The sequence below is a fragment of the Leuresthes tenuis genome, unplaced genomic scaffold, assembly GCF_036924035.1.
Source record: "Leuresthes tenuis unplaced genomic scaffold, fLeuTen1.0.hap1 SCAF_13, whole genome shotgun sequence".
NCBI classification, from domain to species: domain Eukaryota; kingdom Metazoa; phylum Chordata; class Actinopteri; order Atheriniformes; family Atherinopsidae; genus Leuresthes; species Leuresthes tenuis.
In genome coordinates, this window is record NW_027325367.1 from 12,166,841 (window position 1) to 12,182,291 (window position 15,451).

Consider the following 15,451-nt stretch of genomic DNA (forward strand, 5'->3'; position numbering starts at 1 on the left):
CTACAACTCTAAAACTATTTCATGTTAATCAAATGTCTAATTGATAATTTACTGACTAAAATAAAAGAAGAGAAACAGGCAGAACTCTCTTTCAGTCCCACAACATCATATCCTATTTATCTGGCCCTCAAGGACACTATCCAGGAGTAAGCTGAGAGTTATTTACCTTTCTCATGGGTTAGAGGCACCAGATTATCTAACCATTTCTAACAGATTAACAGATCTACATGCTCTACAAGAAGAGCTCGACGCGTCCAACCGCCTGATGTTGCTGGAATCTTTTCTAATGTTTGAACTAAACTCTCCTCGCCCGGTTCTCTTTGTATCATTTATACATCTCATACGCCAGGGTGTGGTGTAGAGATTTGCGTCGCCAAACACAGTTGAATTGGCCCCTGTTGGCCTCCGGCAGAAATCCAAGCCAGTCAATCTCGACTTTGTTTAGTTTCTTGACTCTTCGGGTCAGGTGTTCCCTGCCGAGGCTCGAAGGAATGACCTCTGAACTTGGCTTAAAGCAGGCAAAATACACACAAGCAGGAAATCCCATTCGCCCATTATGTCCCTGTTCAAACTGACCCTGGTTACTTTGAGTGGATGGGCAAGACAGGCATGCACTCGCTCCACCCTTCTCTCAATGGCAGCCTTCCAGCATGAAGGGCCCCTCTTGTTGGCCCTCACCTGTAATATGATCCGTCTCTGAGCCGAGGTCAACCCCACAGTAGTAGAAGACAACAGAGTGGCCAGCTGCTGTTAGACATTGACAGGAAAACTACAAGCAGATAAATGATGCAAGGCGGCGCGTTTATCACAGCTGGGGAGCCAGCAGTATAGAAATAGGCGGCATGAGATGCAGAATTTCATGTCAAAAGCCAGTAACTGCACACCTCTGCAATACTACAACATGTTACACAAGTTAAACAGTAGCTTTCAGTCAAACATCCACCCAAAACATCCCCACCAGCTGTTCTGTTTGACATATTCAAATCAAAAACTCCCGTCCTGGAGAAATGCCAGAGGGCCCTTCAGAAAGCAGGGATTTTTTCTATGTGAGGAAGTAAGAGTCAGGCTGACAGGACTGCGTTGGAATAGATTTAAAGGCAGTGCTTCTATACGCCCAGTGTGGTGTTTGGGGCCATGTGTGAGCTGGCAACTGCAGATCACGACATAACACACTGCATTCCTGTCTGCTTTCTCACACCTCGTCTTCAGCTATGATAGAGTGGACGACTTTAATGGAACAAACCGCAGTCCTGCATCAAAACTTCAACAGCGACAGATAGCAGAAGTAGCAGAGCCCTGATGTGTGATAACCCAGAGGTTTGGTTAAATGTCTGGAAGCTGTCATGAAGAGGGTGACCCCTGAACGCAGCTTTAAATCGGCCCGCGTTCGTCTCCGTCTTCAATCACACTCACTTATGTTTGGGATCTGTCTGCTCAGCTTATCCTTTCCCCGCAAGTCTCTGAGTCTGCGTGCGTGAGCCACAGTCAGACCAAAAACCGGGTGAACAGAGGCAGATCAAATGTAGAAAAGAACCACGCCAGTGAGTCAGAACTGAATCACTTCTTCTTTCAACAATGTTCTGTGGAATTTGGGCTGGTCTGTAACCCTCCTTTGGAACATACTTCCGGGGACAATTAAATAACAAAAGGAGCCGTGCAGGATATCAACAGAGAATATGATACCTTAACAACTGTGTTTATGAGCATTAGCACTAAACAACCTGTGTGACGGGAAGCGGGGGCCTTTAGAGCCTCTGCTACAGATGGGTATCGCAGCAGATAACATGACAGGCCTATCTTAAGTCTTAATGTTGCTGGCTCAGCTGTTACAGCAGGAGTCAATGTCGAAGTCAATATACAAGCACTGTGTGTGAGATTACAGGAAGCCGCTTTACAATGGCAAACCAAACATTAAAAAATCATCACGTGAGGAAATTGATTTTCCATCTATTCTTTGCCTTGACCAACTTTGTTTAGAAGTTTATGACAGCAAGAAGAAACACTTTCTGTGATCTCATTCTGGTTTGAAGACCCAAACACAGATGGTCAATATGTTGAGAGGAGATCCATCATTTCTGACAGGACACAATGTCCCTATTAGCATTTCACTGAATGGAGACAAGCAAAAGCCATGTGCTGAGGAGACACCGACCACTCCTCCCAGGGTCTGTCAAAGGACAAAACATGACAGTCACCTTGGATCTGACCAGCAACTCTCATCACCACCGACTATGTCATTAAATGAGAACAGCCCAGAGGAAAGTGGCACCTGCCTCAAACCAATGCACTTTCAAGTCCCCAAAAATAGCTATTTAATGCACACTCGAGTCTACTCTCCCCATAACAATTAAGCATGTGGAAATATGACGTTGCAATGAATGGAAACTCCTAATTTGCATAATCACAGAGGTCAGTGAAAGGTTAATAGCGACCTCCTGGATTTTAGCACGCAACTAAAGTGAAGTTGGCACAAAAAGAGTTGGTTTGTTTGTTTTAAACTTACGGATTTTGACTTTCTTGGGGTCTAACCTGCAGACTTCATTCTGCAGAATGTGCAGCCTCCCCTGAATCCTGCAGGACCTCCTGAACACCATCCCCGCCTCCACCTCGATGCCCAGGAAGATGTCGCTGGCATGTCGAGAGAGCTCGGAAAGTTGGTGAATTATGCTGGTCAGCGTGTGACAGCTAACCTCGTCCAAAGACGAGAATAAAACTGGTCTCCGCAGTCTGCGCCGGCCGCTCTCTTCCCTCGGTTTCCAGCCATCCCTCGCAGACAATCGGCTCACGAGCCGCGGCTCAACAGTCCTCTGATGGAAAGGCATAATCAAATCATACCAATAACTTCAGCGGGGCCGAAAACTAATCCGCGAAACCAAAGTCGCCACTTTGAAACAAACCCAAGTAAAACTGCTTTGCTACGATCGCTGCGATATTCGGGATGGTGTGTGCTCCCTCAGTCCCGCCATATTTTCCTGTTTTTCAAAGGATGAGACTTTGAGCCGCTGTACGCCGGAGACGTTGCCTCTCAAAGTCTATTCAAATTCAACCAGACACAGAGCAGGCTGGAGGAAAAAAAACACACACATACACACACCAGGAAAAGTAGGAGGAGGAGGGGGGTGCAAATAAAAGCCCGGAAAGTATTTTCAAACCACCTGTAGCGACTGGAGCGGGAGCCAGTGGCAGAGGAGCGTTTACCTGCTGTCCTCCCACAAAACCAGGGCCGGATTCCTCAGGAACTGGAGGCGGAGTGACATCGAGCAGACTTAGCAGGAAACACAACCCGAGGGTTTAAAAGTGCCTTTGTTTCGTTCGTGTTCTGTCATTTAAACGTGACTCAGAACCAGTTGTGTTTTTCCATTTTTTCTGCTCTACTGTGTCGCCTCTGTTCCGAATTTGAATCAAGTTTATTTATGCAGCACATTTTCACGTACAAAACCATTCAAAGTGCTTTAGATAAAATAAAAGCATTGCAGCGGGGAGTGCAAGAAGCATTAAAAATAGTTTATGTATTTAGTTACTGAAAGATTCAAAAAGTACGTGGAAAGTTTGCTTGCTATGTTTTTTGCCTGACAGCAAACGTGCGGCCAGGTTAATGCGAGGTATTTTTCGGATATTTAAGCAGTAACTGCCGAACATGCAAACGGTATTTAGCAGCGTATACAAATTATATCGCCAAAAAAAGTGAATAAAACATACATTTCCAATTGCGCGTTCATTTTAATACAGTGTTGGCCCAGTCTCTACAATGACTGGATAATGAAGCTGGTTGTTCATACCCTTTTAAAAGCATCCTCAGGACACTTGTCTCTATGAGCGTTTGTCCACGTCCTCTGCTCTGTCCACCAGTTGACTTTCCCCAGTGCTGCTCTTTAAACTACAAAATAAACCTATTTTCTTTCATTTTGGCTCCAAATGTGCTTTCCCTGCAAGAACTCGATGAAAACAATGCATGGGCCTCAATTTCAGTAGGTACTCTTAACAAAGTATGGATGCCCAGGTGTTAAACGCTGTAGTACCTGATGCGCCCCCTGGTGTCTGTATGGGAACATAGCAACATGCTCAAATGTGACCCCAGTATTTACCATCAGTTCTCCCATTACTCAACAAACTGCGAGCCTTCAAAATTCCTTCCCAGCAAGAATGCGATCTGTGGCAATAGTTTAACGGATTACTCAATATGAGACCGTAAAAGGGTGATGCAACAGTTCTTTGGAGCGCTGACTGAAATAGAAACCGGTGTACTGTACGCAACACCCTATTAATGGGAAACAGTAAAGGCAGAGTTGTGCATCCTGTTAAACACCAATAATTTTCCTTTCACTGTGTTCTTTTGTTCCAAGGCCATTACAGGTGTCCTTATATTCCCAAGTTTGCCTGCTATACTCATTTGAAATCAAACTTCTTATACTTTGATGAATAGGAAAAGGCTTGAAGAAAACTCAGCTCCAATAAAAGCCGCTGATTAAGGCTGAACCCTTCGCTTACTAAATGGAACTGATCCATTGTTAGTTTCATTATATTCACCTGTTCCTTTTTTTTCTCCTTCTCCCTGTCGGGGTCAAAAAGTCTTCTGTTCACAACCGGAATCCCATTTATTGTCACATCAAGTGATTTCCTTGGAGCACGAAGGACAGAAACCAGAGCTTAAAAACACATGTTTAAGGCTCGACCACAAGCAAGAATAGACCAACCATACAGTTCTGGAGATGAAGATAAGTTTAATCAAGATTAAATATATGCCCAAAACGATTTTGCAACGTATAAGAGATTCAAACAAGTCAAATACAAAAAAAAGAAAAGAAAAAAAAAAAAAAAAAAAAAAAAAAGATGAGCGTTTCCGTCTTTCATGTCGATAAAGAGTTGTACAGTTTCACACTTTTTAAACAAGTTATGGACTTGGGGCAATTTGGGGCAAAACGGACATCTCATTCACCTTATTATACAGTGCATTGATTTGCAAAACCATAGCCTTCCTTCCACATCTAAAAACCCATACATAGACTCATTTATAGAATTATTTACATACGAGGCTTGAACAACTCAAACCCTTTGGTGAGCAATAAGAAAGTTGGAAATGGTGTCGAACTCTATGGCTCGGTTAAGCCATAAGGTAGCGAGGGTTTGATACACGAAAAAGAAAAATCACCGAATGGATTCGAAACAGGTGGATCTAATTCATGTGACAAACTGACACTCAAAGACCCCCGGAGGACCGAGCAACTTGCAAGATAATCCGCCGTAGTCTTTTATTTTTTTAAAGTTTGCCTGCAGACTCGCACACACACACACACACACACACACAGAAACAAAACAAAGTGTGTTAAAGGGGGAAAAAAGTGTCTTCAACACCCACTGAGCACATTCCACATTGAACAGCCTTTCAGAGTGCAGTTCAAACAGCACAGTTAGCAAAAGCAACGTGTGAGCAAATGAAGAGAATCGAGGTGAAAAAGAAAGCAAAAATACCTGCGCGTCACAATTCAGCGAGCAAACAACAACCATGTCATCCAGGACAAGTTTAAAGTCATCTCGGTTCACTCGCAATACTTGAGATGACGAGCACGTAGCAATTTGTGACTGCAGACAACAATGCAGAACAGCATTTTGCGTTCAGGACCTCGGAACGTTGCACGGATGTAACGGTGTCGTGACCTGCAACAGAGATGGTGAGTGGATTTCTTTTATTGTCAATTTGTCCCCTCGCGTGGCGGAACTCAATACAGCAAGTCTGAGAATACAACGGAAAGAACCGTCCCAGCCAACGTGAACAACGCTAGCTCCTCTTTTTGTGATCCTTCAGCAAAGAACTGATGAGCAAAAGATCAGAACGTTTACGCAGCCTGGTGTAGCGTTAGAAACGGACTGGAAATGCGACCTTATCGGATGGCGAAACAAACTGAAACACATTCATATTAAAGTATTTGCAGACGAGTTTCATAATAAATTGTTATTTTTTTCCTAAACTTGCTCTGCAGTATATACCGAGACGCTCGTGTTCACAAAGTTAGAAGACCCGAGACCAGATTTCATCACATGCATGTTATTTTGTACTCCTTCCCTTAACACCCATGTGACTGAATGACTTCTTGCACATCCTTCATTAATTATGGCAGTAAACTTGACTGAAAAAACCTACTCCTGGTGCATTCTGTCTGTCAGATTGTATCAAGTCGTGACGGTGGAGAAAATGTCTGTGTCGAGGAATAAAACAAAAAAGATTACTACTTCTGCAAAGCAATCCTCTCGCATCTCCCCATTTGCAGGGTGGCCGTGCGAGAAATAACTCACTACTCTTTTACAAGAAAAAGAATGATTAAGTCGTGTACACTGGTGTCTTTAATGTGTAATTCAGCAAAGATCAGAGGACCTCTGTGTCGAAGGCATAGTGTTATGAAGCACATTTGCAATATAACAGGATTTCCAACATTTACCGTGTTCTTGTGGGATAAACAACCACCATTTTCCACCAAACCGGAAACGTTGGCTCACAGTGTTGGACTTGCCGAGTTTCCATTCATGGTTATGAGAGTCAGTTAGAGGGCAGAGGGCAGCCACAAGGCCACGCTGGACTGTGCTGGGCTGAGGTGGTCGTGGAGAAGGAGCCCAGAGGGGAAAACATGGTCAAATACAAATTGAGAGCACAGTCCTACAGCTTGGTGTATGTGAGCGCAGCAAGGACAGGTGGTGGCTTTACACCAGGAGTTTCTCGGGCTCAATGACAGGATGTAGCATGGGTACAACTTGGGTCACACATACACACACAAAGGACATACACCATAGTCCAATCTCCACATTAGGGCTCCAGATGTGTCTCTTTGTCACCCTCTGGTGGATTTTGTCCAGAATGAATCACTTCTTCCTTCACACACACATACATCCATCCATACAAATACAGACTACCTTCACACACATCTCCACAAACACACGCACATATGAGCAAACACTCTTCTTAGCTCCCCCCGTGTCTGTATTCAGGCTTATCTGGTGTAGTAGACTCTGTAGTAAACACTCTTGGAGCGCCAGAGTGAATAGGAGTTGTCGAACTTGAGCAGGTACACTCCGCGGCCGGGGTACTGGTGGCTGCCGGCATACACCTCCTCGTGACAGTCCCGCCGGTAAACCGGCACAATCTCATCCACCTGGGGCTTCCCTGCCTCCTTTTTTGCCTTCTCCTCTTCAGTGGGAGGATCACCTGTGTGCACGAGATCAATTTCACACATCGGTTTAAAGAAAAAAAACACATTTTTCTAGATTTTTCATTATTAATCTGGCTGGAAACTCCCATAGACACGCAAGCGCAGTTACTTCTGTCCCAGAAGACTTTAACACACATCCCTCGAGGAAACCTCTTACCTTCATCATCGTCGTCGTCATCACTGGACTCTGACACGTGCACGCTGACCGAGGCAGTGGCAGCGTCTGTCCACTCAAAGAACACCCCGAAGCCGATGTCATAATAGTCTGTAGCGAACTCCCAGAACAGGTAAGCTCCCTCCTCGTGCGTAGGAACACGCACCGTCACCACCTCGCCGCGCCCTACCGTGATCACACTGTCTGCATCCTGGCGGATCTTCTCCTTGAAGTCCTTGATCTGTGGCCGCGTCCACATGGAGGGAGCGGCTATCACTGGCGGGGAGTCTGCTGTGATCAAGAAGCAAATAATATTCTGAAATCGGTTGGAGAAATCTGCCGACGCGCTCAACAAATTAAGTTCTCCCTTCAGTAAATACATCTTACATTTGGTTATAAATCATTTCCAACAAGTATTTACAGACTGAATGCCAAACGAGTTCGACAAATCGGCTACTGATGTCATCCGTTAATGCAGTGACTGTGATCAAAGAAAGGCAGCACACGAGTAACGTTACAAATGGCAATGATCCGTTTTCCAAACACATTTCTCTGCACTGTATTTTGTTAGAAACAGTCAGGTTCAGTGTCTTTCCCAAATGGATGCACTGGAGATCAAACCACCAACCTTCCAGTTGGAAGATGACCACTCTACCATCTGAGCTATAGCCAAAGTGTATACACTTCTTACAATTTTGTGAGCAGAGCGTGTGGCTGGATTCTAATTAAACCAGCACCTTATCATGTGTCACTTGTTCCAGCTCTTCTCCCTGCACTCAAGGTCACATCAACAAGGCCACAGCAGATAAGTGTCAGCTTTCAGGTTTGTTTGACAGAGAGTTCTCCCCTTCTGCCCCAGAAGCTGCACAACAACCCAAAAACATGGATCTTTCTTGCACAATATCAACTCCAGAACTTGCTTTCTACGAAACAAACACAGCTGCAGCTCACCAACCTAATAAAGGCCCATTCTCTGAAACCTCCTCTGCCGGCTCGGGCTCGGGCTCCCGGTCCATGCTCTCCGAGTAGGAATCTGACTGGCCTCCGTTGACTGTGGGAGCTTCTTCGCTACCAAGTGGTGAAGCAGAACACAGCAGTGGTGCTGCCGAGGCAGGGATGGGTTCCCCACTGTTGAAGCTGCTCGATTCCAAGGTGGCCTGCACCACTGAATCAGCCTGCTGCTGCTTCTGTAAGGCCGCCTAGGACGAGAGGAGGATGGCACGAGATCAACATGAGCTGAAATAAGGACATCAAGCAAGTTGTTTATAACGTTAAGACAGAGGAGCATACGGCTTCTGCAAAAACCAAGTCATGGCACCAATATTGTAAAATTGTACGATATCAATATTGCACTCAAAATTTCCATTTTAATATAGAGGGTAAAAAAAAATGAATGATAAAAAAAATTACACAGCCTGGCCAAAACAAAAGAAGGTTTTAAATTATGGGTAAAGCTCTAGCTTCAATTACAGGACATGTTAGAACCATTTGGTCTTTTGGCTCGAGCCCTCATGAAAGATGCCAAACCGTTCAGCCTAACTGATGTCTTACTTGTTGCCTTAGTTTCAGTTTGCCTTTTCGCTGCGAACACAGAGTGGCAGCAGCAGCATCTAAAAAACGCCTCAGTTAACAACCTAAAAGGAGGAAACAACGAGCATCCACGCTGCTGCAGCTCCGCGTCCCACCTGTTGCTGGGCCAGCTGGACCTGGTAGAGCTGCTGCATGTACTGCTGGTAGTGCTGCTCCTGGAGCTGACGGATGAGGCCCAGCTGTTGCTCTGGACTGTTGGGGTACTGCTGCGCGGCGTACTGCTGAAACTGCACTGCTGTCTGGGCATTCAACGCCGCCATGATCTGTTGCCTGGTTAGAGTCACAGAGAAGTCCAATTAGCGAGCACGGACACGCGGGCAGCCAAGAGGAGAAAATAAACAGCTGGAGGTCTGTAACATGAAGAGACTGTGGTCAGATTTTCCTCTTAGGCTGAGGTTTCGGCCTCACAGACCACCCTGAAGTGCACTGCTTGACAGTAATTGTCAAGAGTTTCAAAACTGAAAAATAAAACAGTGACTCAGTAAATATCAGCGATGATAATACAGACTCAACGCAGAAGACTAAACCAAATATTGCGCAGGCAGTCACACCGACACATACTTCTGCTGCTCAATCCGTAATCTCTCCTCCTCAGCCTGTCTCCTCTCCTCTTCCTCTCTTCTAAGCCTTTCCTCCTCCTCGAGCCTTCGTCTCTCTTCCTCCTGCCTTTGTCGCTCCCTCTCCTCTTCCTCGAGCCTCAGGCGCTCCTCTTCTTCTTGCCTGAAGAAGGGAGAAGGCATATGGACAAAAAAAACTTTAACCTAGAAATTAAAGTGAAATATGTACAAATATTCAGCAATCAAGAAAGGTCACCTTACCTCTTTCTCTCCTGCTCCTCTCTTTCAATCTTGTGTGATGTAACAAAGGGGGCAAAGAGATTACAGCACTTGTTGAGTAGCTTGACAAACTCCACCATAGCCTCCTCCTTCTCCATGTTGCCAAGGGAGGCCCATTCTTTCCTGCAAACAGAAGAAGTTTAAGGTGTAGTTCGCCAATACAGTTCGACTATAATGAATTCAAATCCATTAGAACGTCCTGATTAGTAATAGTTGAAAATGAACAAGCCTCGAGTGCGGTGCGGTTAAACAGGCCAGTGTCCATTAAGAGTTTTCATCGATTTAAGTTCATGGACATTAGAAGCACTCCTTACAAGTCCCAAGAGTTTGGTGCTTGAAAAGCAGTGAGGGGTTTTTTCTTCCCTTGAACATAGCAACAAAAACCTAAGGTATATAATCTACATTCACACAGGAAAGGAAAGTTGATTGCTGGGTTTACCTGCGGTCGTTTCCGAGGACGTCAAAGAAGCCGACCTCTGGTGAAGCATCAGGATTATAGGGTCCAAGTAACACCTGTTTGTGCAAAGCCACCAGCCGAAGCTTCTCTTCATAAGTTGGGTGGAAGGCTTTGCCATCTTTGTCTTGGAGCAGGAATGTGGGAGAAAGTAGTTTAGCATTTTGTTTGTTGTTTTTTTTTTTTTTCACCTTATCAATTTATCCCCAACTTTTATATAAAACGTGCCTCTGAACACTGGTAAAACAGCAACAACAGAAGCATAGAATGCATGTTGTTCCAACATGACAAACAAGGGGTACAAAACTAACTCTCGATAATGATTTTTGAACATTTCAAAACCTCTCTGAACATTCTCTGAGCCCAAAATCAGCAACAATTACACGCAGAGAGCAGTTCAGTCACACTGCACTACTTCAGCTATGATGAGACAAGAGCCACATTCATGTACAGTACAGAAGTTAAACAAGTAGGCCTAACCCTAAATGACACACCGACAAAAAATACAAAGGTGAGATTACGATCCCATTAAGTAGCAATCAGGTACAAACCTGTTTGCACAGTCACCGCACATGCTCTGGTCTAACAAAAAGCACCACAACCATTGGTCCTATAAACATTAAGGAAGTTAAATAGAAAATTACAAACTTATCGAAACAGCGTGCGTTTTAACTGTCCTTTTCTTTTTTTCTAATTATGGAGAACAATCAAACAAGTTGCAGAATCGTAGGTGTGGTGTTAATTTGAAGATTAAGTTGGGCTGTGGAATAAGCCGAGCAGTGACACAACCCTTAAATGCTGCTTAAAATTGGTCTAAACGCAAGCTGACTTTACTGTAGCTGGACTGAAACTATGTAACGGTTTTGTCCCTAGAAGTAATTGCTCCAGCACAGCGGGGTCATTTACTTGATCAAGGAAAAACTTTGCAACCAAGCAGGCTCCCTTCAGCTGCAGCAGTGGCAGGGCGTGTTTAAAGCTCCCAAACAAATCATTGTAAGCCACCACAGTCAGTTAGCATGACTAGCTTTTCGCTTCACTTGATGAAGAGGTAGCAGTTATTCTACTTTAAACCCACAGAATCGGAAAAAATACCAGAAAATCATACGACCATTAACGTCCTCAAACCAAATACAGGCCCAAACGGACAACTTAGAAGTGTCGTGCTTCTTTAACCGCTTAACGGCCAGCTAACAGGCTCGTTAGCACTGTCGGCTACTGATTAGCCAGGAAGCTAATATAATATTGCGGCTGACAGCAGTAGACCTGGCTGTGACAGCTAGCAGCTAATACTAGCAACCTGCTAACTGCAACCAAGGCGCGACTGGTCTGAGAATCTCGAACGAGTCTTTTTCTGCTTAAAAGCTGTTAAGTCGCGGCAAATGTACAATACCTTTGAAAAATTTAAGGGCCAATCCGTACAGCTCCTGCAAAGGAAAGCCCCAATTCTTCTCTATCGCAGATTTGGCAGTCTCTCCATCTTCGCCCCCAGCGACACCCGGCTTATCGGTCCCAGGTTCCGATGGTACGGGGTCCAGCTCTGCAACCGGGCTCTGCTCGCCCTCCGGATCTGGACTTAGGGTGAGGCCATCGATGGAAACTTCGAGCCGGCTGGACGTAGCGCTGTCGAGGTCGCCGCTCTGAACCTCTGTCGCCATCATGTAGACTGTCAGCTGAAGCAGCCACGTACCTACTTCCGTTCAAATTTACAGGAAGTTCCGTTTTCCTTTCTTTTTTTTTTCCTCATCTCGATGTAAATAATGACGAAGCTTTAACCTACGTATAAAATAAATACTTCAGTAAAGACGGATTCAAACTAACGCCTTTATGCATCTACGATGTATTTTAATGTTATGGCAACTGCTACATGTTAAAGAACAGTTCAAATAACGAAGAAAATGAGAGAATTAGAAACATTAAATTGAATTAAAAACTAAATATAAAGACCTTCCAGAACCATGGGCCGAGTTAGATTGAGGGTGAAGGGTCCCCTGGTCTTAGGAAGAAAACACCCAAATAAAATACAGAAATTATATAAATGAAAAGATGTAGAATTTCCACAAAGAGAAAGACCAAAAAAGTAACCAAACAAGTAACAAAGCAACACAGATCACCATAGAAAGACAAATGATGGCTACATAGAGGCACAAAATTAAAAGGATTTGATGTAAAAACAAACATTTAACTGATAGCAAAAGTGACATGAAACAAACTAACCACAAAAAGAGACTGAGTTAAACATGTTAAGATGACAAAGTGGCCACAATATATAAGATCTGACACAAGAAACAATAGAAACAGTTAAAACTATGCCACTAAACAACCACATAGAGAAGATAAATGACAAAACAAGGATGTAAAACCACACAAGAGAATCTGAAAGTTAAATTCCCAAAGGCACAAAACACAGAAATCCTATATGTGTGTGTGTGTGTGTGTGTGTGTGTGTGTGTGTGTGTAGTTTCTGGTATTTTGGTCCTATGTTGGAGGAGAGGGGGGGTGCCTTTACCCAGAGGCTCACCATCACTAAATGTGTAACAAATGTGTGTAATGTGTGTATTCCTTTGATAGAGTTCCACAAATATGCTGAAGAAGCCACTAATTATTCAGTGTTCAACATGATGTCGATACGACCATTGAAATGATGAACAAATCAACAGATGCACACAAACGAGCATCTTGATTTTGTCACAGGACATGTTGTACCTTTCACTCAGTTTTATTAACCGCACAGATACACTTTTTAACTGTGTAATTATAATTGGCTTTCTTCTTTGGCATTATGCCCTCATATTCTGTATTTCCTAAATAAGCCATGTTCCTAGTTTGTACTTTTCCACTCTGCTCATACCACACCATAGATGACCTTAAACGGTCCAAGACTTTAAGATGACACAACGGGACAAAATAACTGGGTCAGATAAAGCGTCTCGATCAGGTCAGATAAGTCTGGTACATTAGATACACGCCTAAAACAACACACACACAAACACACACACACACGTTGTTTATCGCATCCAAAGAACATGACAAGCTCCAGCTTGTTCTTGGACTTCCAATGAAAGAAGTCACACACATTTTATTCTCATTCTTAAAATCAATGTTCTAAAAGAGAAGATATTTAAAGAAAAGGTGCACACACACACACACACACACACACACACACATCAACATGTATCTTGTTTAATTTCCTCTTAGTATACAGTCACGTTAGGAAAGTTGAAATGCATTTAAGCTTCTTTAAATGCCATTCAAATACACAAAGATAGCATCAAATACGAAGACCTTTAAGACTACTGACATTTTAACATATCTCTGCAAACTTGTGAGGATAATTTACGCGTCTGTCTCTGGAATAAATGCATAGTGGCTGGGTCAAACTGTCGCTTGCCTGGTCTTTAAAGGTGTGAACATGCTTTTGTTTCTGGATCCAGACACAGTTCCCCACTGGAAATGGCTACTATGAAATCCCCGAGTGTCTTTACTGCTTGAAGTGCAGCTGATTTAGCTGTCCACAGTGCATCAGAAGTGTCCTGACCTTTCTCCACGGATCACTATACGAGTAGCATATTTTCCCTTTTATGAGCCATATGCTCTCAGAGGAACCGTCAGTCACTAAAGAGCAGGAACTCCCTAATTTGAGTTTCTGAGCAATATCCAATTAGGACCCCTCAGACAAAGTATCCTATGAACTGTGAATGTCCGAACAAACAAGCACATCCTACCTGAACAAAGCTGCAAGTGTCAAAATACAGATACCAATGAGAGCTAATGTTGATGTGAAACGATGCAAGCAGCTATCACGTAAATTCTCAACATCGTCAACCTACGTGCCACAGATGAGCACCGGCGCTCTATTTTCTCATTAAACAAGTTTCTCTCCCATGAAAGTTCAATGTTCACCAGATAAATCAAATATTCCCCTGCAGCCATAAGCCCCTCGTGAGCTGTTTCCTAAAGACTGGAAATCCTTTGGAGATGTTCTGCTGATATGAGGAGATGAAGTCAAACGCACCCAGAGAAGATAAACGCAGGGCACAAAACATGGCGTGTTACCATCCAAGTAAGTTCACAGCTGTATCAAAAAGCGTTAAGAATGGTTATCAAATGTCTCTCTGACCAAAACAAAGCTAATTCGCGCAAATCCTGTCCAAACACATTGAAACAAATTAGTCTGTCTGGAGTGCTACCTGACCTCTTGACTTGATCCCCCTCTGACTCAAATACCAGCGGCCCATTTAATCATAAGTACCCACACACCTACAGTACTTTTGAACTAAGGTTTGTGTATTGAGGTTGACTTTGTTGCCACTGAGAGGTGACAGGAAGCATTTTTTTTCTCCTCCAAATCGTAGATCAGAGATGAGAATCATGTCTTGGAAAATATATTTTTTTTATTTTTCCCCCAAACATAACTGACTGACAGATATATTAATATCATTACAAACATCAAATCTACTACATGCCAACACTACAACCAATATGAATGTGCATTATTTGTTCAAATCCTTTTTTTTTTTTTTTTTTTTAAATGCAGCACATCATCTATTTCCACATTCTGCAGTGTTGGGACTGATGGTGTTCGTGGCATCTTTTGTGGCGGCAAACTCGGCATAGGCTGGCTGACTAACTGGTTTCAGACATTTTACCCTGACAGCAGAATTATTCTGGTATATTTCTGACTCATGCGCCCATCTGTGTTTAATCAAAACTCAACCAAATGATTGGGTCTGTTGCCTCTGACTAGGGGAGTTATATATATATATATTAGAATAAAGCTGTGAATAAATTAGAATAAAATGTATATATACATACATTTTATTCTAATTTTTAAGTCATGCACATTCCATAAAATACATTATTTCTTTTGTGCTGCAGGAGCACACTTAAAGCCTTTGAACCTCTGCCCTCATGTTGAGAAAATTTCCGTTGAGACAGTTTCCGACTGCCTCTCTTTGAAGGCCACCGGTCCATTATTGCTTCCTTTATCCCAAAGCGGATAAATGTTTTCTCTGTCGATGTGTATTGAGCCTGCAGCTTCCATTAAAACCCCTTTCAAACAGACCTGCGGCCGCTCCACCGTCCCAGGTGTGATGGCTTCACACCTCCACGGGCCCGCAGACGTCTGAAGTTGCTGCACGGCTGCTGCAGTGCCAGCCGACAGCGATGGTTGGCCCATTCACACGTACACCCGGCATCACCTTTGATCGCGGGAGGATTT

At 43.7% G+C, this 15,451-nt stretch overlaps 2 protein-coding genes across 6 annotated transcripts in view; both read right to left on the minus strand.

Annotated features, from left to right (window-relative positions):
* The window catches only part of nhsl1b (NHS-like 1b), a 94,479-nt gene extending 91,429 nt beyond the window's left edge, over positions 1–3,050 (minus strand). For all 4 annotated transcript variants that reach the window (XM_072361780.1, XM_072361778.1, XM_072361776.1 and 1 more), the window contains exon 1: positions 2,504–3,050. In XM_072361780.1, coding sequence (XP_072217881.1) covers positions 2,504–2,822 — 319 coding nt within the window. In that variant the 5' untranslated portion in view covers positions 2,823–3,050. The remainder of the gene's footprint in view (positions 1–2,503) is intronic.
* Positions 3,051–4,701: 1,651 nt separating this feature from the next.
* Positions 4,702–11,931, minus strand: acbd3 (acyl-Coenzyme A binding domain containing 3). 2 transcript variants are annotated; one of them, XM_072361787.1, is made up of 8 exons: positions 11,624–11,931; positions 10,219–10,360; positions 9,762–9,902; positions 9,505–9,663; positions 9,039–9,213; positions 8,309–8,552; positions 7,357–7,641; positions 4,702–7,195 (listed from the first exon to the last, which is right to left on the minus strand). In XM_072361787.1, exons 1-8 carry the CDS (start codon positions 11,889–11,891, stop codon positions 6,981–6,983), a joined length of 1,629 nt encoding a protein of 542 aa, XP_072217888.1. In that variant the 5' UTR covers positions 11,892–11,931; the 3' UTR covers positions 4,702–6,980. The 2 variants fall into 2 exon arrangements, with proteins under 2 accessions (XP_072217888.1, XP_072217887.1); XM_072361786.1 differs by having other exon boundaries at positions 7,357–7,644; positions 11,624–11,930.
* Positions 11,932–15,451: the final 3,520 nt, after the last annotated feature.

What these genes read in the sequence shown, in the direction of transcription:
- acbd3 (XM_072361786.1), bottom strand. Translation starts at nt 11,891, where the DNA reads ATGATGGCGACAGAGGTTCAGAGCGGCGACCTCGACAGCGCTACGTCC. An exon ending in GAGGAGCAGGAGAGAAAGAG is followed by an intron (nt 9,664 to 9,761) that starts GTAAGGTGACCT and finishes TCCCTTCTTCAG; the next exon opens with GCAAGAAGAAGAGGAGCGCC. An exon ending in AGAGAATGGGCCTTTATTAG is followed by an intron (nt 7,645 to 8,308) that starts GTTGGTGAGCTG and finishes TCTTGATCACAG; the next exon opens with CAGACTCCCCGCCAGTGATA.